Below are 26,715 nucleotides of genomic sequence, written 5' to 3'. Positions count from 1 at the left end.
CTTTGTACTTGGGTTCCATCCTTGGCTTGTATGCAAACTTAGGGCAGTATCTAAAGCTAAATTATCATTCATCCCTTTGTACAGATTCAAAACTAAGACCTTTGGGGCCTTAAGAAACATCTTCACTATTTTTATAAAACCAGAGACTTTAACAGCTGAGCCTCTAGGGTTACTGAACAGTGTCATTTTGAGAATATGAACAGAACTTTGAGTTAAAGTGACTGGTTACTTCATTTGGGTGAGGGAAACAGCTTCAGTAAAACTTCATGAATGTATCTCCATCTTGAAAAAAAAAAAGACCTTTGGGGGCTTGGTTCTTAATCTGCATAAAGGGATGAAGGATAATTCTTCCCATCTACACATCTCCCACCTTCAAACAGCCTTCATGAAATATATGTAAACTTTTTGTCCATTTCTACAAGTAGGTTAATCTGCAAATTAAAGATTTCAGAAAAGCTAGAATTAAATTTTTAAACATTACAGAAATAGTTCAGTAAGAGACTTTGTTATTGAACAAATCAAGCATTTTTGACATTCAAACACTACATTCAGTACATTTCATGATTTTTAGACTGTTGAGGGAAAGACTATTTCAGGTATTTTTTGGAAAAATATTTAAAAACCTATAAAGTTCAGAAACAAGTGCTTATTTTAACCTAAATTTAAAGTTTGAAGCAATCTTGCTTTCTCCATAGAAGTTGAAATTAATGTATTCAAATCCATATGAAAATTAACTTTAGCACAATATTTGTGACAAGGAGACCTCATTCTAAGTGAGCAAATATTGTTTGTAACTGAACAGAAAACACATCTTGACTGATATAGAATTTTGGTGAACTTATGCTACCATGTAAGGTTGTCTGACATCATTTATTTAAAATATCCCAAGTGGTCATATTTCTAGTGAAATTTATTTCAAACCAAAGAGGTGAATACGAAAAGTGCTAAAATTTTAATTTGCTATATAACTGACTTGAAGTTGATTCTTGTTATAGAATGGTATTTCCTTTTTAGATGTGTTCATAGAGAAGAGAATAATCAAATGTGCCCTAAAAAACATGAAAAAAATGTGGTAGGGTAGATTGAGCTATTTCTACTAAGACCTTTCTGAAATTCCATTGACTTTTTTCTCTCTTATCCAAACTCATATATCACTTAACACTTACTCCTTTGATATTTGTTTGGTGATTAATCATGTGCTGTGTCATTCACTCTTTTTTTTTAAGACTTTTTTGATGTGGATCATTTTTAAAGTCTTTATTGAATTTGTTACAATATTGCTTCTGTTTTTTGTTTTTGTTTTTTTTTGTGTGTGTGTGTGTGTGTGTGTGGTACACGGGACTCTCACTGTTGTGGCCTCTCCTGTTGCGGAGCACAGGCTCCGGATGCGCAGGCTCAGCGGCCATCGCTCACGGGCCTAGCCGCTCCGCGGCATGCGGGATCTTCCCGGACCGGGGCACGAACCCGTGTCCCCTGCATTGGCAGGCGGACTCTCAACCACTGCGCCACCAGGGAAGCCCTGCTTCTGTTTTATGATTTGGTTTTTTTGGCCATGAGGCATGTGGGATTTTAGCTCCATGACCAGGGATTGAACCCACATCCCCTGCATTAGAAGGCGAAGTCTTAACCACTGGACCACCAGGGAAGTCCCTCATTTACACTTTTGTTAAGTGTTCTTTATCAAAAATGTCTGTCCTCTCCTCTACAAGACTATATCTAAGATTTTAGAGAGTAGAGAATATATCTTTCTCATCCTTTCTTATTCCTCATCTTGTTCCTGCTAGGTCTTAATACAGGTTTGATGATTGAATGGAAAAATTTTTTGATTCAAAGGTGTCAATGCTCTAGCTTTCATACCCCACCTTATAAATTAATACACACCCACATCACAATCACACCACACTGTGTGTTAGCAACCCTGTTGTCATTGGATGGTTGTGATGTTTGAGAGCAGAGATATTAGCAAAAACTTGCATACTTGTAAGTGTATGAGTGTTGGCCTTTGGTCATTGCTATCTCTGTTTGTGTCTTCTCTACTTTTCTTCTCTACTTCCTTCCTACTGGCTTGGTCATCCTCTAATTCATAAGGTTACTTGCAAAATATATTTAGCTCTATTAAAGAGAGGTTGTTATCATTTGCCATATTTAAACATTTTTCTGGGAGAGACTACTTCAACCGTTAAAGAAAAATAGATATTACTTTAAGTTCTGCACTATTACTAGGACTTATATTGAATATTCGAACTGCTGATCCTTATTTCTCTCTCTCTCTTTTTTTTTTTTCCGGTACGCGGGCCTCTCACTGTTGTGGCCTCTCCCGTTGCGGAGCACAGGCTCCGGACGCGCAGGCCCAGCAGCCATAGCTCACGGGCCCAGCCGCTCCGCGGCATGTAGGATCTTCCCGGACTGGGGCACGAACCCGTGTCCCCTGCATCGGCAGGTGGACTCTCAACCACTGCACCACCAGGGAAGCCCTCTCATTTTTTTTTTTTTTGGTCAAGGTCTGTCATGATTTCCCTAATTATAATTTTAGGATTATTTCCATGAGCAATGATTTCAAAACAAATATGTCTGTAGGTCTGGTGCAGAACAGTATGATTATCACTTTGTTATCTACTTAACCCTGAAACTAAATCTGGAAATATTACTGATGTGTGCTTTTTAAAAAAATTTTTTTTAATTAATGAATTTTTATTTTTGGCTGCCCTGGGTCTTTGTTGCTGCACGCCGGCTTTTCTCTAGTTGCCGCGAGCGGGACTACTCTTTGTTGCGATTCGCAGGCTTCTCATCGGGTGGCTTCTCTTGTTGCAGAGCACAGGCTCTAGGCACGTGGGCTTCAGTAATTGTGGCACTCGGGCTCAGTAGTTGTGGCTCACGGGCTCTAGAGCGCAGGCTCAGTAGTTGTGGCACACGGGCTTAGTTGCTCGGTGGCATTTGGGATTTTCCAGGACCAGGGCTCGAACCCGTGTCCTCTGAACTGGCAGGCAGATTCTTAACCACTGCACCACCAGGGAAGTCCACTGATGCGTGCTTTGACAAAACAGTTATTTCTTTCCTTCTCCTACACATCCAACTGTAGTAGGGTATTAAAATACTTTCATTCATCTTAATTAAAATTCTAACCTCAACTCTATTTAATTTAGTTCAGAGTGAAGCTTTTTTAAAAAAATGTATTTATTTATTTTTGACTGTGTTGGGTCTTCGTTGCTGCACACGGGTTTTTTCTGGTTGTGGTGAGCGGGGGCTACTCTTTGTTGCAGTGTGCGGGCTTCTCCTTGCAGTGGCTTCTCTTGTTGCGGAGCATGGGCTCTAGGCACACGGGGTTCGGTAGTTGCAGCACGTAGGCTCAGTAGTTGTGGCTCGCGGGCTCTAGAGCACAGGTTCAGTCGTTGTGGCACACGGGCTTAGTTGCTCCGTGGCATGTGGGATTTTCCCTGACCTGGGCTCGAACCCGTGTTCCCTGAATTGGCAGGCAGATTCTTAACCACTGCGCCACCAGGGACGTCCCAGAGTGCGGCTTTTTGTTGTTGTTTGGTACAGAGGGGCTCTGAGTGAAGATCTAGATTTTGTTTTCATAAGGCATTGACAGTACACTTTGCTCTAAATGTTGTATCAGAGTGTCTTTGAAACACAACTGGAAGATAATCAATACAGTTAAAAAAACATTTAATGACAGGGGTATTTATGAAAACTTTCACCTTTTACTTTTTAAAACTATTATGCATATATATGGAAGCACGTTCTTAACTGGATTTTCCCTCATTTCACCAAATCTTTAGAAGCTCCTGGCTGCCTCAGTTACTGGGGATACTCTTAACTCAAATTGGGTTGTATGCCCTCAAGACAGTGTGCTGTTTTACACTCTAGATAATATAGCTGGCTGGTCTTTTCTGAGTCATAAGCATACGTAGTGCTCACTTTTCCTTGCCCAATCGGGTCATGTAAGTACTGACTGACCTTCTAAGCAAGATGGCCAGGAGAAAGGGGAATAAACGCTCCCCTTGGTTACTTAACCACAATTTAAATGAGTTAGTGAAAAGGTTGAATACATAAGCTCAAAGAAAACTTAGGGGTCACTAAAGATTTACTTTTTGCCTGAACTCCTACCAAATGACCAAGGATATCAAGGAACTTATAGAAAAGCAGGCATTAGAAGTCATGGGATCAGTCACAATTCCATTTTAAATCCTTTTTGTAAAAACGACCAGAGGATCAGAACTGAAAAAGGTCAGGAAGGTAGAAATCCTTCCCAAGCCCTCATGCACATGGCCAAGCTGTGTCACACATGACCTCCCACCTCCCACTGCCCCGGATCCTGCAGGGTGACCTACTTTCCTCATCCTCCTCATCAGTTCGACTCAGGGTGTCCTGTGAAGCCTGCTGGGATGGCTCACTCTCCTGCTCCCAGACGGTGCCGGTGCCTGTGTTGGAGCGTGACATGGTGGCCAGGCTCAGGCGGTAAGCAGAGGTGGAGGTACCCACGGTGCTGATGGATGTCTTCCCTTGGTAGGCTAGTGGGGTTGAGAGACCAAAGAAAATCCATGGTGAGGATCTTGAAAGAAAACAAATGCTAGCTTCAAACTCCTCCCAGACAACTTATATTTTTTTAAGGAAAGGTCATTGAAATAGTATGTCCCAGATAGATGATCTTTAGGACAAAGTAGCAAATGGAACTGAAAATGGTGGGAAGAAAAAAAAAAAAAAGAGAATTGGCCACGGATGTACTTATAATTGAGTAATTTTCTTGGGGGAGCATAATACCTCTAACAATATAAAATATTTTGATGTTGCTCCCTCTGTCACTGTTTTTCAGTTTTATTTTTCAAGGCTGGCAGAATGCAAATTCATTTTTTCACTGAGAAATGTACATTACCTGACACAAGCATATAGAAGTAATAAATACATTGTCTGAAAGGAACCTTACAATCAAAATTAGAATACGTAATTAAAACTGTGTTCTTATTCCCCTTTTCTGGAGATTACAATTTATAAAACACCTCATTGGTGCTATGTCATATTATTCTATTATAAAGCAGAACATGTGAATGGCCCTGAGTAGATTTCACCAAGACTGTATTTGTCATTTTTTTGGTCTTTAATACATTGAGAACAACACTAAAAGTTTTAGAAAGGAAAAAAAAGCCACCTGGATGATAGTCTTCTACTTATGGGTGATGACTGCCCTCTAATGGCAGATAATGATTTATTTTCCTTCCTTAGTGACCTGCAATTAATATAATTATAAAAGTAAACAATGCATTCCCAAAGAAAATCTTTTGAATAATGTAAACTAGCCTGCCAGTTTTTATTCAACCCTCTCTCCCTCCAATTTGTGAATTTTATCATCAATCATACACACCCAGTTTTAAGTCCCCTCACTGGAGTCACTGTCTTTGTGTGTAAGTTATTTAACCTCTATTGAGTCTCAGTTTCTTCATTCTATAAGCAGACTTTCAGTTATGCATCTTGCAGGTATTTGTGTGGATTAAATGAAATAACAGCTATGAAATAATCTATCATATAACAGATGCTCAATGAATGTGAGTTCCCTTCTTTTCAAAATGGAAATGAAGGAATTTAAATAGTTTTTTTTTTCCCCAGCTAAATATTCAAGAAAAAGCTGAACTACTGAAATAAAGATCGAAAATAAAATATTCAGAAAAGGGGGCTTCCCTGGTGGTGCAGTGGTTGAGAGTCCGCCTGCCGATGCAGGGGACATGGGTTCGTGCCCCGGTCCGGGAAGATCCCACATGCCGCGGAGCGGCTGGGCCCGTGAGCCATGGCCGCTGAGCCTGTGCGTCCGGAGTCTGTGCTCCGCAACGGGAGAGGCCACAGCAGTGAGAGGCCCGCGTACCGCAAAAAGAAAAAAAAAAAATCAGAAAAGGAATAAAATTAAACTCTTATGATACCCCCCCCTTGATTTGTTTTGTTGTTGACAAGGATCACAGGGTCAAATCTACCAGTTGTACCGAAATGGCTAATGCATGCTTGGCTCCAAAAAGAGCAGTGACCTGGAAAAAGAGGCATGCTTTGTAGGTTGTAAGTTCCATGAGTAAAACAAATTGAAAATACCCCTTGCATACTTACCTGATCCACTGTGAACTGCCTCTTTTAGAATTTTTAGTTCATTGTTGAACTCAGCAATGAGGGAGCTCTTACACAGAGGGCGTGGAATGAAACGCCGTTCCAGCTGGTCAGCGATATGTTGTCGGGCAGAAAGCTCTTCATGGTTCTCTGCTGGTTGGGCCAGAAGCTGAAAGGAAGGCACAGATTCTCAGGTCCTCAATTTTCTCATCTGTAAAACGAGCTAATTATTGTATCTATTTCATAGTTGGTGGTGAAGATTAAATAAGGTAATGCATACAAAATTCTTAGAACAGTGCTTAGGAAGTGCTTAATCAATATGTTGTTTTGAATCACAGCGCCCAGAAATCGAGGCATGAAAAGAATAAAAGAGTAGATGAATACTGAGGGTCTCAGGAAAAACATGCTTTAACTATCTCATTTTTCCCATGTTTATTTAAAATCAGATCTCAGTCATGCCCCTGAAGAAAAGAGACCATTCTTCAGATCATTCTATCTGGTCAATCTTTGTTTCTTGGGGGGTTGGTAAATGGGGAGAGGGCAAAGTTTCACTGACATTAATTAAGCTCTTACTGTGAAGGTACGTCTAACATGAAATTTTATCCTCTGGGATACCTGTTTGGGCTGATTTCTTGTCAAGCATGGTATTAACACGTCCTCCTGACTAGCTCTATAGCACATGCCCCGAGACTGCTGCTGTAATCCTGCCCTACTCTGGAAAGCAGCACGTTGACGGGGTTTGTCACTTCCTGGAAGAGGAGCACACCTTGCACTGGATGAAAGGGCGCAAGAGCACGAAGATGGGGATGCGGGTCCGCACGATGAAGTCTAGGAAGTCCCACAGGGCCAGGCCGCCGACCTTCCGCAGGGCCATCTCCTTCACCTGGAGGCTCAGCCAGTACCACTGGCTGCCGAGCTGCCTCTCAAAGCAGACGAGAATCACCTTCAGTGCTTCACACCAGGAAAAGACACAAGTGAGCCTGCAGACTTGTGCTTCGGAGGAACCCTGCCCACATCCAGCTGCCCACATCCACAGCCTTTTTACGCATCGAATTTCTAAATGTCTAAACTCTATGTTTCCAAAGACTTCAGCGTACTCCTGAGTGACAGTGTTCTGACATCAAGACAGAAATTTCTACAGTAAACATGCTTTGATTCTGATTAAGAGAACACATATATCTTTCTTAAGTGCATTTAACTACTATTTTGGAAAATACAAACCAAAGCTGTTCACAGAATTGAAAGGGAAATGTGGTATAAACATGATGTGTGGCTAATATTTCACTTTCTAAAAGTTTTGTCATAGTGGCTTCATGGTAATACCAGCATATTACTCACGTCTGAAACTAAAACATGGGTGTTTTAAAATATTTTTCTTTTAAGCTTAGAAATAATATATTCTTGCTAATAGAAGCAAAATCAAAACCATGCAGAAATGCATAAAGTTAAAAAAAGTAGTCCTTCCCCTTTCTACTCCCTTCCTGATGCCACCCTAAACTGTTCCCCAGAGTAACCGGTAAATCCGTCCAGAAAAGAAAACACTATCCTCCCTCCTCCACCTCTTATGATGTCTCTTGCTAAACCGTATTGGATTTCTTTAACAATATCTCTTTTCTTCCAGATTCTGGCAGCCTTGTCACAATCTACATTTTTAAATTTATTTTCAGAAAGCAGATTTCCCAAACAGTGTGTCAGGACAAACCAGAATATTGTAAAAACGTCAGAGATTATGGTGAGGGCTTCCTCTACCACCCGGCTCTCCCCTCAGGGTCTCCCATGGGGCAGTCAAGGGAACCTGGGCCTTCTTCATTACGTCTTAAGGTCAATCTCAGCATCTAGAAGACACATAGAAATCCAATTCCCTAAAGCCCTCAGGAGTCACCTACACCTTTAGCATCTATTTAGGGCACTTCCAGGGGAAAACCAGGTCATATAACACAGAGAGAGATGTAAGATTCTTCCTTCCACATCTATTCACTTCTATTCCTCTCCCTCATCATAACAAACATATGAACAAAAAGCAACACTCCTCTAACCCTACCCTGATCCTGGTGACATTTCTACCTGTTATGTGCCTGTTGGCCTTCTTTGGGCTTCTGCCTTTCTGCTTTCCACCTTCACCAGCAACAGCCCAACACACAAACAGGATAGCAAAGGGCTCAGGGATTCTGGCACTGGATGGATTCAATTTGAAATTTGGCTCTGCCACTTATTGACAGTGTGACTTTAGGTAAGTTATTCAACCTCTTCCTTCCTAAAGTGAGAATATGTACTTCTTGGAGTTGTTGTGAGGGTTCAAAGTGATGATAATGTAAAGTATAGAAAACACTCGTTAGTGCACACTAAATGCTCAAAATAAAGGTAAAAATAAATTTAAAATAGAGGTCCAGTAGCCTGGCCAAGTAACCAAAGGATTCACCTTCATTAAAAAAGCAGAAAATAGAAAAAAAAAAAAACCCCACCCCATTAAAAAATGGGCAGAAGATCTAAATAGACATTTCTCCAAAGAAGACGTACAGATGACCAAAAGGTACATGAAAAGATGCTCAACATCGCTAATTAGTGAAATGCAAATCAAAACTACGAGGTGTCACCTCACACCAGTTGGAATGTCTATCATCAAAAAGTCTACAAATAAATGCTGGAGAGGGTGTGGAAAAAAAGGAACCCTCTTACATTGTTGGTGGGAATGTTAGCTGGTACAGCCACTATGGAGAACAGTACAGAGTTTCCTTAAAAAACTAAAAATAGAGCTACCATATGATCCTGCAATCCCACTACTGGACATATATCTGGAGAAAACCATAATTTGAAAAGATACATGCACCCCAATGTTCATAGTAGCACTATTTACAATAGCAAGACATAGAAGCAGCCTAAATGTCCATCGACAGATGAATGGATAAAGAAGATGAGATATATTTATACAATGGAATACTACTCAGCCATAAAAAGAATGAAATAATGCCATTTGCAACAGCATAGATGGACCTAGAGATTATCATACTAAGTGAAGTAAGTCAGACAAAGACAAATATCATATGATATCACTTATATGTGTGGAATCTAAAAAAAATGATACAAATAAACTTATATACAAAACAGATAGACCCAAAGACATAGAAAACAAACTTATGGTTACCAGAGGGGAAGGGGGGAGAGATGAATTAGGAGTTTGGGATTAACCTATACAAATTACTATACATAAAGTAGATAACAAGGAAGGACCTACTGTATAGCACAAGGAACTATACTTAATATTTCATAATAACCTATAAGGGAAAAGAATCTGAAACAAAAGTTATGTATGTATGTATGATTGGATAACTTTGCTACACACTTGAAACCAACACAACACTGTAAATCAACTATACTTCAATTTTTAAGAAAAGGCAGAAAGTGGAGAGAACTGAAGATAGTTACCCGTTAAGTGTTTTCTCCTATCCCTGTCTTACATGCTAAGGCCTCTTTTCCCACCATCCTCTGTACAGTCCTAAACCTCATGCAGGGCTCTGTGCCAGAATCTAGGTTTTATCTGAACCCTACAACCTCATGTCTCTGGCAACCATGCCCCACACAGGCAAGTCCTATGTACATGCAGCCTTGTTTCTTTTTTTCCTTTTTCATTCTCATTGTCAATCACATCATTTTCAAATACATTCCTCAGTAATGCAGTACAAACACCCCCCTGCCACACACACACACACACACACACTCTCCAAACTCCAAGGACCTGAAGGACCTGTTTTTACCACTGAGTCTGCTTTCACCTTATACTCCCCACCAAGGTCTGCTTTAGTGAATTGAAAAATGTCAGGCAAGATTTTTTCAGCTTCCTCCTTTTGAGATTTTCTGTTGCCAGTGCTCCTTAGTCTCAGTGCTGTGGCAATGGTGGTCATTTCTCCCCAGCTTAGTTCATTCTAGTCAAGGAGTAGCTGTTAGTATTCCATGGGTCACGTGGAATGGTCGAATACTTGTTAGTATTCCACCAAGTCACAGCAGGGATAGGGTAATGGGAAGGTAGAAGTCAAGGGTGATGCTTTGTACTTGCTGAAGTGGCTTCTCTAAATACTTTCTGGATTGAGGTCTTTTAAAATACTTTTTGTAGAGAATGGACTTGAGGATATGGGGAGGGGGAAGGGTAAGCTGTGACAAAGCGAGAGAGTGGCATGGACATATATACACTACCAAACGTAAAATAGCTAGCTAGTGGGAAGCAGCTGCATAGCACAGGGAGATCAGCTCTGTGCTTTGTGACCACCTAGAGGGTTGGGATAGGGAGGATGGGAGGGAGGGAGACGCAAGAGGGAAGAGATAAGGGGATATACGTATCTGTATAACTCATTCACTTTGTTATACAGCAGAAACTAATTCCAGTAAAGATGTTAAAAAAATAAAATAAAATTCTTTTTGAGTCAAGGTGGAACATAACTAAATAAGTACATATGTATATACATATATACATGTATATATATACATATGTGTGTGTATATATCTATATCTTTCTATTTCTTTCTCTACCTACCTACCTACCTACCTATCTAGAGAGAACTACCCACTATCTATCTATCTGTCTATCTATCTATCTATCTATCTATCTATCTACCTATATATCTACCTATCTACCTACCTATCTAGAGAGAAGTACCCACTATCTATCTATCTATCTATCTATCTATCTATCTATCTATCTATCATCTATCTACCTACCTACTACCTACCTACCTATCTAGAGAGAAGTACCCACCCAAGTATGCTGCTTGGCTGGTGGACTCTGCCAGCCCTTCCCTGCGCAAGTCTTTGCCTGCATCCCCAGGGGTGGAGCAGTGGGCGGGGGAGCTCTCCAGCATGAAGCTCTTGCTTCTGGACGTGCTGATGATCCGTGGAGGCAGGAGCACATTGATGACTGTCTGCAGTAGCAGCTGCACCTCAGGCTGCTCCAGCCATGGGCTATCTGCCGGGCAGAGTTTGTAAGGAGGAAGTGGAAAGAAAAGCAAGTCACAAGGTAGACAACATTTCCACATTAGACACAGAAAAATTCAGCTCTTTCTCCAATTCCAAACTAGAACACCCTAGAGATTCGAGCGCCTTCCCCACCAAGTACAGCTTCTCCTATGGACAGAAGCAGCGCTCCTGGTACTGGGTTTCTCCTCCATAGTCAGCACCCAAGGATCCCTGCTCTTAGCCAAATCTCCTGCTTACCATTTCAATCTCCTTTCTTTTTCTTTTTTTTTTTTCTGCTCAAATACTCATAATGCACTGTCTTTATGTTTGAGATAAACTTTTCCTAAAAGAAAAAATCCCCCAAGAAGTAAGAGTAATGAAAACATATTGGAATTTAGTGACAGTGGCAGGATTTACACTAAACCTAGTGTCAGTAGGTTATCCAGTCCATTCTCTGTCAATTCACATCACACTGTACTTCAGTGAATACCATTTTCTTAATTGAAACAATGCTCTCCTGATTTTTGCTGTACTGAAATGCTTTTAAATAGGATGCATCTTCTAGGTGGAGCAGAGATAGTCTTGACCAAGGGCAGCTAAACTGAAAAGAAAGAAAAACTCTTATTTCCTAAGATAACCTTGTTTAAATCATTCAGATCAACTTCAATGACGGCCTTCATGGGAAAAGGAAGAAATAACAGCCTGACACTTAAGAAAACACAACAACAATGATAAATTTCCTTTAGTTAAATTAATCAGACCTTTGCTTCCAGATCCTACTGTGAGCACAAATGGGATGAGCAGATTTAAAAGCATCCCCTCCCTTCGCTCTTGATTGGTGAATGGGGAGATCACATGGCTTAAAGGAAAATCTTCTTTTAAAGCCTGTACAGCAATAATAGAAAAAAAAGATTAATTGACTCCCTCACCCATTCAGTCTGTTTGTTTTTACACAGCATGGAGGAGACGGGGACTCCCTGATGGCTGCACCTGCAAACTAGGAGTTCAGTTGTCATCTGTGCAGCATACAAGATTCATCCCAAACTGATACTTTACCATTTGTTTGACATAATTGAGAGCTATATACCTAAAAAACAGCAACATCTTGAATATCAAATGAAAAATCATGATACTTATAGTCTGGTACAAAAACAACTGCACTTCCCCATTCATTTTATCCATGTGTCCACCAATAAATATTTTAGCGACCAAAGAAAAGGAAGAAAAGGAGATCTTGCCACCTGCTCCATTGGGCAGTTATTTAAAAATCCTCTCCCCTGTATAAGACCTTCTTCAAGCCAGAAAGCAATAGACAATATAAAAAGAAATAAATGATCTCTGTATACGTGTTGTCAAAATGTATCACTTTAGGGATGTCTTTATTTCCCTTCTGCCTGGTAGCCACAGTGCTTGCTTAATCTCTTTTCCATCATCTAACCATTCTCTGGATGATGGACCATCAAGCTTGGTTGTCAGATAATGGATGGGTCGGTTATCCATTTACAGCCATTGTATACTTCCCGTTGGTCAGAAAGCTTTCTGGTGATTTATCACTCTTTAAAGTTAGGTGACACACAGAAATAGGCAGGGAAATTGGCATTCTATCCTTTTTTGCTTTGGGAATGATTATTTTAATTTTAGGAAATAAAAGAAGTGGGAGAAAAATGATTAAAAAAAGCACCCTCAATATTCAGCCCACAACCATTAAAGAAAATTAAGATATTCAAAGTCTAGTAATAATATTTGAATTTTTTTTACTGCAATTCTTTCTGCAGATAATTTAAAACCAGACTTTGAACATTACTGCCTCTTTTAATTAACAATTGTGAGCTGATTATCTGTGAACCATTATTTTCCTAAGGTACTGACACACGTTTTAAACGACAGAAGCGGCTCCTGAGGTTGTGGCAGGACAAAATGACTCTGCTATTTTTGAGATCTCAAGAAGAATTACAGAAGCACAACTTTAGGACCAAGCTCAGGGCTGAAGCTCCAAAACTGTAAAAGTTTGGAGATGTTTACACTTCTGTTTCACAGATTTTGCCCAGCCTTCGCAGAAAAATAGAAGAGAACACCGTGATCAGGTGCCTCAACCAGCAACGTAATGAGCGTGACAAACAGGTAAGGCAGTCACACCTGTATCTGCAATGCTACAAGCCGGACAACAGCTGTGCTGAAGGGCAGAGGTGGTGAGAGATAAGGGCTGAGATGAAGAAGGGGTAATCCATCAGCAACACTGGAGGGTCCTACCACTCCCATCACCTGAAATACAAACAGAGCACATGACCAGCCTTGACTATTGCAATTTCATGCAACTGTAGTAAGGGAGTCTCAGTCAATAATAATAATAATAATGATAATAAAAAATTTGAAGGTTGGGCATGTTACTTTCAATCTGTTCGTGTTGCCTTCTTTTGAAGGCATGTAATGTCTGGAGTCAGATCAAACGATTACACTGGATTCAGCCAAGGTTTTGTAGAATGTTGCTTATAACTAACTATGTAAATAATGAGAGATGAACCCAAAATTATTCTAAGCAGGAGACTGGACATACTTACTTGTGGACTCAAAGGAATGCAGTCAACATTCTTTGATGGAGTAAATGCTGACAACAATGATGATGGCAAGAGCTCTACTTGCGCTAGGCATTCCAGCGACAGATTTATTGCTCAACTAGCTAAGCAGCGGATTCTGTTCAATGAAATGCTCTACCACGGTTTCCACATTGTACAAAACCTTGTCACAACCAGACTCTAGATATTACATAACTGATAAAAAAATTTTTGCTTTCATGTAAATCCTAGACTGGCCAACCCATAATGTGATTTTTCACTAAAAAAGAAGAAAAAAATCCTCTTTGCATTTTAATCTCCCCCACCCCAGACTACTTCAACTTCTAGCCAATTGTGCAGTCTCCCGCCACCCCACTCTCCAACTGGCAGCCCTCAACTCTCAGCGCAACTTGAAGAGGTCAATTGTCAAAGTAGTGCATGGGAAGCAGCACACCAAAATCCCATCTGTAGAGGGACGGGCCCCTTGATCTCCCCACACACTACCTTGAAATGTACCTCACTATTTTCAGTGTCACCTGAGCCGTCTGTTTTCATGGGTAGGTGTGTAGGTAGGTAGGTTGACCTGTAAATCTTCAGTTCAGAGAAGTCAATAGCAGAGTTAAATTTTGTAAAGTTTCATAAGATTGCCACTTGGCTACTCACCAGATTGACACAGACATTGATCAGTGACCTAAGGTGAGGCAGGAAGGATATGATTGGCTGCCTCTGAAGTGTCAAACAAACCCCTTCAATCAAATTGCTGGCAGGCTCCCACTCAACCTGTCGCCTGGAATACAATATAGGAGCCATTAGCAGCGTGGCTCCCTTCTGGAGACTGTCTGAAACGAGTGAATGAGACAGTGATTCTGACGCCATCTAAGACAGGATGGGTGTCTGAGACAACAAAATGCTTCAGAGGGGAGGAAGTTTACCCACGTTGTTCCAAAAGTACAGAGCACATTAGGAAGGGAAGAGGATACTGAAAACGTAGCAGAGGCACTCCTGCCCCACTCGACTAATGATACAAAATCTATTGAAGAAAAAACAGAGATGATGAATGGGTGGCATTTCAAGTTTCCTGGTTTTAACTATGAGAGAGGGTATGAGACTACCATTTTAGGAAACCCATCATAGGAGTGATTACTCCCAGTAGAGCTAATTTGACTATAGGCTGTGTTTCTGAAATGTTTTTATCAGACTACAGTTGATCTCATCAGCTTTTATACCAGACTGCAACTAATTAGATTTATATGGCTTAACTCTTGCCAAAAAGATGGCATTAGAGGAAAACCATCTATTTAAAAAGCGTTCTTTCTTTGCCACCTAAAAAATGATATTTTGGGGCTACATTCTATGGTAGTATAAATGGTGGTATATATAACCCAATTAGATGAATATGAGATTTTCTGTAATAGAAAACAATCTGGTCTGTAATTATCTCAGTACTGAAGAGTCGTTTCTGTGGCCCCCTAAATAAACACGTTGGGCTTTACTGAGATCAATGCTATTTCCTGGAAATAATTTCTAAGCTTATATTGCCTACCAAATTGAAATCTCTACAATGACAAAATGGAAATGTTCATACATGAGGATATGTTGACATTCCTGATGCTCAAGTAACCCACAGGTTAAGTTCAGTCAACATTTCTCTTGTTGAACTGAGATCACCTGAAGAAATTAAATCCAAGGCAACCCCAAATTCATAGCATGCACACCAAGAAAATTGCCTACAATTAATCAAGTCTATGAATTAATCCAGAAGTCTACTTTTAGGAAACTGCTGTTCTTTATAATGGGTTTATTTATATGACAAATGAGTTAGCCTATGTAGATGTTAACATCTTTAGAAGAAAAGTTATTTTAACACATCCTTGTGAGATTTATAAGACTGGCCATTTGCCAATAGGCATGGATGCTCCACTGGGACCACTAAAGAAAATAGGAGTGCTTTAAGGGATACTCATTTCTATGCTACTAAAATAAATAACCTTGAAATAACATATAGGCATCCATCATCACGGTAGAAAAGAATATAGGATCAAACTGTACATTATTAGAATAAAATATTTCAATTTCTTTTTAATAAGTTCAACAGCTTCTGATGGCTGCATAAATGAAGAAGAGCACAGGATAAAACCTGGAAAAGTTCTGACAAATTGAACAATAAGTGCTACAGATTCTTGGGCAAGAGTTGCATTGATTTGGGGTTTAGTTTAATAGGACAGAAAATGGTCTCACTAACCCAAACTGGAAATTTCCAAACTAGTGGGTTTATTAGCATTTATCAATTGATCTATCTGCTCACTGTGGCTATAGATTTCCAAACTGGGCTCAGAACTCCAGGTAGCCTGGTTCGGAGGCATCTGCTCACATAAAGGCTACCAACTGATATTTCAGGCCACTGAGTGGAGGACAAGTGGCAATAACATTGATTTAATACCACCTGAATTAGGTGAAAAGGTGAAAATTAGGTATTTTTTATCAACCCTGAGAGCTCTTTAGCTGCTGCTTCGCTGATTATTGTAAAGCTTGGCATTTCTATAAACTGGTACCTAAAATACTATGTTAAATACACATTTTTGAACATCAGGTTAATTTTTCTTCTCTCCTTAGTTGTTTAATTTATAAGGCATACCTTGCCTTACTTTAAAAGGAATTGAAGGATACACATTGAATTTCTTATGTGTGTCAGATAAGGAATGTGATAGCTAAGAAATGAATAGATTTTTCAAGATAAATATATATTTTTGAAGAATATGTTATTTCCTCAAAATATAGACCCTGCTACTTATGCATTCATATACCTGATTAGCTCTGCACATATAACCAACCGAACACTCTTGAGCCATTCATTCAACTCCGGATTGATCCACCACCTTCAAAAATGACAAACTTGAAGTTTGAAGCTTGTAATACCAACAGCTAACTAGGAGGCCTCCTCACCTCAAAGTGGGCATCTTATGAATTTTGTTGAACATCCTATCCAATCTCTTTAAAATGAGGATAAGGGCCGGCCTCACTGCCTCGGCTGTCCAGTCGGTGATGGGGAGCATCTCCATGATGTAGCGTCGAAGCCCACGGCTCTCCATTGTCTGGGTGTCGTATGGTGCCAACTTCAGAAGGGAGTGTGCAATTTCTGCCAACCTAAAATATTTTTAAAGAATAAGCTTAGAAAGCCACCATGAGAATTTTCCCACACAGCGTCATGCTAATCACCCTCCTTCCAGCACACTGACTCCCTAAACTATGAACATTCTGGCACATTATCTCATAACTTGTAAATAAACATTTTAAAAAACAAATCTGGACAAAATAAGGCCCATACATTTCAGTTGGTTGATATATCTCTTAAGTCTTTTCAATTTGTAGGTTCCCCCCTCTTCTGCTCTTGTTTTGACATCTAGTAATTTATTTGTTGGAGAAATAAGCTGTTGGTCCCATAGCATTTCCTGCACTCTGGATTTTGCTGATTGAATCTCCATGGTGTCATTTAATTTATCCTATTTCTCCTGTATTTAATTCAATTGGTACTTAGATCCAGGGGCTAGATCAGATTAGGTTTTGTTTTGGTTTTTTTTGCGGTACGTGGACCTCTCACTGTTGTGGCCTCTCCCGTTGCGGAGCACAGGCTCCGGACGTGCAGGCTCAGTGGCCATGGCTCACAGGCCCAGCTGCTCCGCGGCATGTGGGATCTTCCTGGACGGGGACACGAACCCATGTCCCCTACATCGGCAGGTGGACTCTTAACCACTGCACCACCAGGGAAGCCCTCAGATTAGGTTTTGATTTTCTGGTATGTGTCCTTCACAGGCGATGTGCACTTTCCTCAGGACATACATGATTCCTAGCTGTCACTCTTCATGAGGTCAGTGGCTACTAGTGATCACTGCACAGATTCCTCAACTCATTAGAAGTAGCACAATGGTAATATTGAATCGTTCCTTTTTTTCCATGTATTAACTATAGCATTTTAATAAGAAGTCCTTTTGATTACTCCAAGAGAGACAGGACAAATGCTTAAAAAGAACTACAGTTTAAGAGCACCCCAGGTGATTCTGACAGGCACTCTGGTATAGGAATCAGAGCTAGGCCCTTGCCCGTCTACCACGTGGATTGCTCTACAATTGCTCCGTCTGACTAGTGCCATGGATGTAGGATTCACCACTGCATAAGGCAGCTCATTCCATCTTTGGACATCCACACTGTGAAAAGCTCTCCTCATATTAGGTCCCCAAATTCCCTCAATGTTTTCCTACGAGGTTTCATCTGGAAACATGAATTCAATCCATCTTCTCCATGGCAACCCCTCACTATCAACAGTCATTGTCTCTTCATCCCCACTCATACTGTCTCCAGACGGAACATACACATTGTCCTTCTGGAAATTGTGTGTGAGTGTGTGTGTTTTAAAGAAATCGTTTTAAACAGTCTTCACACTCTTTTGTTTATCTCTTTCTCACAAATGTGCCATGCAGAAAATAATTCTTTACTTTTCAGGTCGTTTGATTGACAGATAAAAGTATATCTATATACACATATTTCTTTTTTAAATGGATTTTTTCTTTTTCTCCCAGTGTTATTGAGATATAATTGACATACAGCACTGTATAAGTCCAAGGTGTACAGTGCAATGATTTGACTCACATACATCATGAAGTGACCACCACAACAAATCTAGTATATACACATATTTCTTTTCCCTTGTTATCTTGTAGGTAACCTTAAGAAATGCTAGAGAAATAACTGATCTATTTCAAGCTTGAAAACAATACTTAAAGTTGGATTTGTGTCATTTTATGGATTATTAACTGAATTTCTCTCATCTCTGGTCATGTTACAAAATGAATATGCTTCGAGCATAAAACAAAAATTTCCTTTAATACAGTCTTTGCTGTACTATCACATGAATAATCTTGAGAACACAAGGGAGAGACGGAGGGGGAGAAAGGAAAGAGGGAGAGTTGGAGAGAGGTGGGAGAGGGGGGAGAGAGAAAAATTAGTTTGCAGAGCTCACTATCCTGCTATTCTGCTGCTTTGGCAGCTTTGGTCTGGGAAAATGAGGTAATAACTTCCTTTAGGGTAGAAACTTTATCTAATCAAGAATGTTTTACTTGAGAGCCTTGCAGCCAATCATAACTTCTGCAAATGCAGGGGTACAGATTGCCTCAACACTCCTTCTTGTCTCTTTGATTCAAATCGAGTACTTGCTGCAATTACCTCCTCTATCTTTTATATCATCCCCTTTCTTTTTTTAAAAAAAATCAACCTTCTCTCCTTGATGGATACTATCTATTCTTAGGACTTTAAATACTACCTATAGGTCCCCAATTCTAAACTTTATATATTTAGCTCTGACTTTGACATACAGCCAAATGTGTACTTAATTTACAAAAGAAAACCTTAACTATACCCTTTGCTTTGGTGTAGGGTCAAAACATGTGGAACTCAGAAAACTCTGTTTGGCCAGAGAACACGACAGGTCCATTTTTATTGAGAGCTGGTGTGAAATAGCATGAACAGAGGGGATGTCGTCTAAATAGTCCCTGGCATTAAAAAATTCTGCCTACCTTCCTATAGATCCAGGCCATGAAATAACTGTGCTTATACAGGTTACTCTTGCTGAATTGCATTGTGACGTTGAGCAGCTTTCAGTACCGCCAGGCATCAGTCCCGTGAGGCTGGCTCTTTACTTGTGACGGGATGTTGGTGAGGCTGTTGCCCATCACTCTGCTCTTTCCTTTAAGATGCCTCAACCAGGAGATACTTCTTGTTCTTCATATTTTAAAAGGGGGATTTTGCTTTACCAAAAAAAACTAGTTGTGCGTTTTATCTTATTGACACTATAATTTTATAATCAGCCATTTTTCCCTGTTGTTTTGATAACTCAGAGGCCCAAAGTCAAATTTACAGTTCATCAATAGTATCTAATATGATAAAATCACGTAGATTTCCCATGCTAATCTTATCATAAACTAAATTGTTTCCCTGCTAATTTTTCACATTGTTTCGACTCTCTAATTTTTAAATTGTATCCCTTTGCATCATAGAATTTTCTGAGTTGCCTCAAGTACTTGGTAAAATAATAAACACATAAATACATGTGATATATAGTGCTTGCAACGCCGCATTCTGTATTCTTATGTGTGCCTCACTTATTGAACTGTGATCATGTTGAGGACTAGGGCTTTATTTTATATACCCAGTGTCTAGGATAGCATGTGGATCTTTCTCATTAGCGTTAGCATCTACTGAGCCCTAGATCTGTGCCAGGCACAGAGTTAATTTGAACTCCTAGAGCTCATTTAACCTTTAATAGGGTTTGACCTCTAGAGGGAGCTCCGGGCCTCTCTAACTCATGCTCTCCCGTCTCTCCAAATGCCTTGAGTGTAGATACAGATATACGTAGGACAGTTACTAACCCATTATCATGATCTCTCCCCTCCCCGCCCTTTTCACTCGCTCTCCCATCTTTTAGGAATCTTTTCCCCTTTCTCCCACAAAATGTCTGTCGATAGTAGTGATTCTCTGACTCTGGGAATGTGATGTACAATTACTCAGGTCAGCTAGCCATTATCAGTAGGAAAGGAGGGGAGATGGCCTGAACGGAGCACGGAGTTACTATGGCAACAGAAGCCTAACACTTCAAACTTTCCCCGCCTTTCCCAGTGCAGGAGCTGAAATTCTTAGTGCAAAATAAGTTCTTCCCCATCACAGCACAGCAGGGAGTGTGAACACATGTGACGCTCTAGAGTTCTGGGTGTGTGCCAGCAACTCAGAGAATGTGAAATCAGTCTGGAGGATAAAGAGCCTGTGTTCTCCATACATTTCTGGCTTCTCATTTTCCCTCACTTAGTACTTTCTAAATTTTTTGAGGAATCATTTTAAGAAAAAAAAGAGACGATAATCAGGAAATTGGTGTGTGTTGCCAAATTGCAATGTTATTTCTGAAAGGCTAGAACTTAAGCCTACCTTTAGTTTTACAGACATACTAAACTTTCCAAGTGAATATTTTGTTACCAATGGAATTTTCCTTTCAAGGAATTTTTATGATGCTTTAAAAACTGTTACAAATCTAAATAGAAGATCATCTGGAATCATGTTCCTTTTAAGAATCTGAAAACACAGACACAGCCTTTATAGTTTGAAGCAACAAGTGAAATGACATCTCCTTAGGAAGAAGGAAACAGGAGTGCACAGAGATATAATTCTGGGGGCTCTCCCTGACATACCAGGAGTACAAATTTTTAAATGATGACTGGCTTCATCTAGTGCAGAATTTTTACCAGGACACTTTTTCGAAAATCATGCACAATATGTGTAAAAGGGATCTCAGACTCCACCAAAGTGTGGCTCCAAGTTAAAACTGCTCCTTCCGGGCTTCCCTGGTGGCGCAGTGGTTGAGAGTCCGCCTGCCGATGCAGGGAACGTGGGTTCGTGCCCCGGTCTGGGAAGATCCCACATGCCGCGGAGCGGCTGGGCCCGTGAGCCATGGCCGCTGAGCCTGCGCGTCTGGAGCCTGTGCTCCGCAACAGGAGAGGCCACAGCAGCGAGAGGCCCGCGTACCGCAAAAAAAACAAACAAAAAAACCCCAAAAAAACCCCTGCTCCTTCCCTGCAGGCCCCTCACTGAATCCTCAGATAGTGGAGAGGCAGAGCAAGTCCTCAAGCAGAAAGTAGCTGTGCATTTTTTTGTGTAAAATAAGAGAGGAGACATTGGATTCTTGTGAAAAATTAGAATTGGGGCAGTAAAGAGCATGTGGAAGAAAGCTACTTCCCTAGGAATTCAGGTGATGCAATCTCCCTTTCACTCTCTTTTATTAAGGAGCAAATACATCAACTGGGCTTTTCTGTCTTTAAGAACATTTCCCCCATCCACGCTAAGATCCTTTTCCACTGACTTAACATCTATTTTCCCAGAGGGCCCTGTTTGATGTGCATCCAAGCTACAGGAGACCAATCCATTTCAGCCATTTTCAAGTTTTTATCCTGCCCCACATTTATCCCCCCGCATACACCACCCCCCAACCCCCTCCAGACATCCAGCCCAAGCCGTGTGCACACTCGGGGGCAGAGAAAATGAGGACAGTACCTCATGTGGGACTTCACGTCCAACAACTCCAGGGCAGTGACCCGCGGTTCTCCGGCCAGGTTTTGCAGGATCTTCAGCCTGGGCCCGCAGTGCTTGTAGAACTCGGTGCAGATGTTAAGCAGGGACTCCCGGGGTCTTCTGAACTCTTCCCGAGCAAGCCGTTCATCTAGCTCCTCTCTGGGAAGGCCCTGCCCCTCCTCCAGTAAGTGCAGGTTTTCTCTGGGGAATTATAAAAGTTTAACTGTGGGTCTGGGAAGGTGTATGGGGGGGCAACTATGAGAGGAAGGTATCACACTGAAGAAAACTAGGATGCCTTATGTTACATGCAAGTTAATGAAGCAGCAGGGTGGGGCCTGGGAGAACCTTATCGGAAGGATGAAGAAAGTTCATCATCCTGCAAGAGACTGTCATCCCAAACTGTAGTGGCTTCCCATTAGCCACTTCCTGAGGATTTATGCAGAAGTAGGATGCCATGCCTGAATGAAAAGAAAGCTGACGGAACCATAACCCAGCTCCCAAGGCAAATTATCACAAGATGACGGAATTAGTACAAAATGAGGTTGTCTTTCTGTACCTGATAAAGTGCAGTTTGGCACCTTGGTCCTGGTACCTGCGAGTCAGAAAAACAGTCTGCGTAACTATCAGAGTAAGAACAGGGGCCCTGTGGTGGGGCCTCTTAACGACTTTTTCTTATGAGAAGACTTTGAAGTTGCACATTTTGGTAAGCTCCCTCATACACACATTAATTATATTAATCCTAAAATATAAACTCTTGATGTAAATCCTAAAATATAAATCTTGATATTAATCCTAAACTATAAAGTCTTGATTTTCATTTGCCTACCACATATGCTGCAATTATAGCTGCCATGACAGCTGTTCCATTGCCAGATAATTTGTAGAAAGACAGATACTCTAAAAACACACAAAAACTCATGGAATGTGGTCAAATGAAGGAAATTTTTGAAAACTTTCAAGGTGAGGTGAATCTAAGTTGCAGTTTTCACGTCATGTGCTATATTTTAGGAAGAAATATGGCTGACTTCCTTTCAGTTCTAGAGACTTCTTGCTTTATGAGTGATGGGTAACAGGACTTTAGAAGCCCTCTTTCTCTGGGCACCTTTCATCTAGCGTTGAACATAGCTCAGTAAGCGTAGAGAAACCCTTAAATATCACTTAAACTCATTACTCAAAACCCATGTAATCATTTTCCCCTAATGTGAGAAACTGAGGTAACACTATCACATCAGATAATTTATATGTGATGTCATAGTTTGGAACTTATTTCATTTTTAACATAAATATATGATAAGCAGGGAATTTACATAAATAATTATATACACTTAAAAATGTGCTTCAGGGAAAGTAGAAAATTATTCAGTTTTTCCTTATAATCTCTGCTAATTATTCCATACTGGGAAAAGATAACTTTCTCCCTAGCTGATTTTGGGTTTGCTCTGTCTTAAATCTTCCTTGGAGGAGGAAGCTAATTAAACTTTTATTTTTGTCTCAGAGTATTTAGAGGTTAACCCAGGCAGAATGAAGTAAAGTATTAACTAGTGCAGCCAGTGTCTGAGTTGCACCAAAAGAGGGAAGGTGATTAATTCAACAACCGTGAAAGCATCAGTTAAGGGACTAAGTCAAAGCTTGGATGAAATGTCTGTAGAAAATCTGTCCAGATGAAAGAAAGGTGACTGCACAACTGCCCTGGAATGAGAAGCCACCTCCTGATTATTACTGTTTCCTTTGCCTTTTTCTTGGAGGCAAGTGAAACAACACTGGAATAGTTCAAAGACCACCCAGGAGGCAGAGAACATCTTGCATGTCCACACAAACAAATGGACATAAATGCCAGTTTCTGAAGGTGGCTTATTTCTCTTCATTTACAAAGGTGACAGTTGCAAAAAAAAAAAAAAAAAAGCCTAGGTGTTTTCGTGTAACTCTCAACTCTCACCTTCTTCTCTTTTCCTTGGAGATTTTCACGCTCAATATTGACTATTTTCAGGATTCCTTTCACTTGCAACAGCTGAGATTCAGGTTGTACGACATTGAGAGACCACAAAAGAATAAAGCCAGTGAATTACCTGGTAGTTACCCCAGAAGACATGGTGTGGTTGGCTGTGGTGGCCCCTTTATGACCCTGGTCACACCTGCTCATCTGGGGGGCCGTCATGGGCCTGCAACAACAGTAACAAAACCACAGAAGTGGAGACACTTATGAAACTCTCAAATTACTGCAGCTCACACAATCTTGAAGCTAGAAGCTTATAAAGACTTTGGCCTTTTCTGTCACATTCCTTTGCTGAGTCTGTCCTGGAAGGCACTTTAAAGGGAACACTGATTCCCAAGGGTCTATAAGCTCACCACGATTTAAGGTCTTTCATTTCTTGGTCCTGAGTAATAAACAAGTACTCTTCAAACCAGACATTCATGAAATCAGACTTCTAAGTCTGTGCTGATTAAGTGAGAGTTAAGAATTCATTTTTTAATTCCACAGGTACCAGGAAGTTAGCCATTCTAGACAGTAAGAAAAAGATAGGGGTGTACATATCATTTAAGCCACCTGCTCCATAATCAACCACACTGTTTTTCTGAGAAACTATCAAACAAGGTAAGAATCTTTCTAGTCAAAGTTAGACCTAAGTCTGTGTGTTTATTCCTGTCGTAGAGAATGGACTTGAGGACACGGGGACGGGGAAGGGTAAGCTGGGACGAAGTGAGAGAGTGGCATGGACATATATACACTACCAAATGTAAAATAGATAGCTAGTGGGAAGCAGCCGCATAGCACAGGGAGATCAGCTCGGTGCTTTGTGACCACCTAGAGGGGTGGGGTAGGGAGGGTGGGAGGGAGACACAAGAGGGAGGGGATATGGGGATATATGTATATGTATAGCTGATTCACTTTGTAATAAAGCAGAAACTAAGACACCATTGTAAAGCAGTTAGACTCCAATAAAGATGTTAAAAAAATTATACCTAAGACTACCCAGGAAAGTGAGTAAATTAGTATCTATTGTTAAGTCAATAATTTATTATAGATGTTAAGAAATAGGTTCCAATCAGCTCATATATAGGTAAACTGCCTCTGTGTCATCTGTGACATGGAAAGGAAGATAAGGCTTTTCCAAGCAATTGCTTACATGAACTCTTTAAAGCTTGTTTTTGTTATGCTCGTTTTCTGTATGCTGGCTGTGGCTGGAGAGTAACCCTTTAAAAATCGCCCCAGACTGTCTCTTTGGTGCCTTTGCTGTAGGGGGCAGAATTTAAAGCTAGCCTCAAGGCCTTCCCCCCACTGCCCCACTGGTGTTACTCCCGTTATCACGCTACATCATATGGCAAAAGGGAAATGATCTGGGTAGGCCTAATCTCATCACCGGCCCTTAAAAAGCAGACAGCTTCTCTTGGGAGGGGAAGACAAATTTGAAGCCTGAGAAGGACTCAAGGCATCACTGCTGGCTGGATGACTGGGGGCTGTGTAAGAGGGAATACAGGTGTCTTCCAACAGCAGAGAGTGGCCCCTGGCTGACGGTCAGGAAGGAAAGGGGACCTCAGACCTAAAGCTGCCTGGTGCTGGATTCTGCCAAAACCCTGAATGAGCTGAGAAGTGGATTTGTCCCCAGATGGTTCCAGTAAGAGCCCAGACCAACTGATATCTTGATTTTGGCCTTGCAAGACCCTGAGCGGACAGATCAGCTGAGCCTGCCCAGATTTCCGGCCTACAGGACCATGCGATGATAATAAATGCGTTCAGCTTTAAGCCTCTCAGTTTGTGGTAATGTGTTATGCAACAATGGAAAACGAACACTGATACACTTGTAATATACTTGTTTCTGTGTTACTACCTATAGAACGGTTAATTTTTTTCATGAGCAACGTACATTAGGACTGTGGAAGTGAACCGGTATTCTTCTTGTTTTCTTTCTGTAAAAAACAATGAAGCCAATTTTGTTGTGAATAATTACAGCCAACCAATGAGGCTAGTCTTCCACTCCATCAAAAGAATATTAAATACACTGGAATATTTAAGGCCACAGAATTTCAAATGTCAGAGCTCCATCCATAACTCTTTGTGAAATTTTTGGTAAGTCAGTTTTGGAGAAGTTAATTGACTTATCCTTAGAAAAGGGAACAGAAGGCATCAACATTGTGTACTGTAAAGAGAAAGAATCAAGTGGCCCTTGAAGGAACTTGACTGCTCTTCTCTCCTCTAGTCACAGGAAGGCACTAGTGACATAACCAGGTGGGTGCAGAAGGAAGGGTGTATGTCATGTATTTCTCCTTGCAATGTTCTACCCCCACAGACTTTCAGGAAACCATCATCAAAGCACTGGGGGCTGCTTCTCACTGGTGGTTTGTCACTGCTCTCTATTCCACTGCTTCCCATCCCCTCAGATTAGATGCACGCGGGCACTTCAGCAGAGAGTCTACCCGAGGCTTTGGGCTATGTTCTGCTTGCCTCAGTTGGCAATGTAGTGCAAGATTAGGAACTAAACATAGATTGAACTTAATGAATAACAATCTCACTCCCCCTCTGACTTGCTGGTGCACGCTGGAAAAGTCCTCCCCGCACTGAGGGGTTGCAGCGAGTCCCCTCACCAACTGAGCAAGATGGGGCTGGAGAAGTTGGTGCCTGTGATGGGAGTAAACCATAGAATTTTAGGCTAATGATATGGTCAAATGGGATGGAGGAGAAAAGACATCGATGCAGAAAGAAGGCTTCTCCACCTCCACCCATGGGGAGGAACGTCTCCTTCCAGCTGATTTTAGATGACAATGGAAAAGTAAAGCCTATCGCTATATAGTGTCCTGCATCTACCACCCCCACTCGCTCTATCCTTGGTACACAGACATCCCTCCAGCCCCGCTAATGCTCCCACCTGCCAACGCCCGCCCAGGCCTCATCAATCCAGCCCTTCCCTGACACAGGGCAGCTCAATTCCTCTGCTTCCGTACCCAAGAATCTGGTGACAGGGCTAACTTCTTGGAACTTTGTTTAGGGCTGAACCCTGGTGTCAACTGACCTTTCCATTCCTAAATCCCTCGG

General features: G+C 41.0%; 1 protein-coding gene across 5 annotated transcripts in view; it reads right to left on the bottom strand.

The window, feature by feature from the left end:
* Positions 1-26,715, bottom strand: part of UNC80 (unc-80 homolog, NALCN channel complex subunit) — a gene marked incomplete at both ends in the record, with an annotated part of 248,689 nt that overhangs the window by 13,770 nt on the left and 208,204 nt on the right. For all 5 annotated transcript variants that reach the window (XM_081242187.1, XM_081242190.1, XM_081242188.1 and 2 more), the window contains 11 exons: positions 4,332-4,511; positions 6,088-6,253; positions 6,851-7,035; positions 10,832-11,038; positions 11,790-11,913; positions 13,165-13,290; positions 14,244-14,367; positions 16,524-16,724; positions 21,669-21,887; positions 22,243-22,278; positions 23,753-23,845. In XM_081242187.1, coding sequence (XP_081098313.1) covers positions 4,332-4,511; positions 6,088-6,253; positions 6,851-7,035; positions 10,832-11,038; positions 11,790-11,913; positions 13,165-13,290; positions 14,244-14,367; positions 16,524-16,724; positions 21,669-21,887; positions 22,243-22,278; positions 23,753-23,845 — 1,661 coding nt within the window. The remainder of the gene's footprint in view (positions 1-4,331; positions 4,512-6,087; positions 6,254-6,850; positions 7,036-10,831; positions 11,039-11,789; positions 11,914-13,164; positions 13,291-14,243; positions 14,368-16,523; positions 16,725-21,668; positions 21,888-22,242; positions 22,279-23,752; positions 23,846-26,715) is intronic.

Source organism: Mesoplodon bidens (genome assembly GCF_964165515.1).
Source record: "Mesoplodon bidens genome assembly, chromosome: 8".
NCBI lineage: Eukaryota > Metazoa > Chordata > Mammalia > Artiodactyla > Ziphiidae > Mesoplodon > Mesoplodon bidens.
This window is presented reverse-complemented; position numbering and strand designations above follow the sequence as displayed.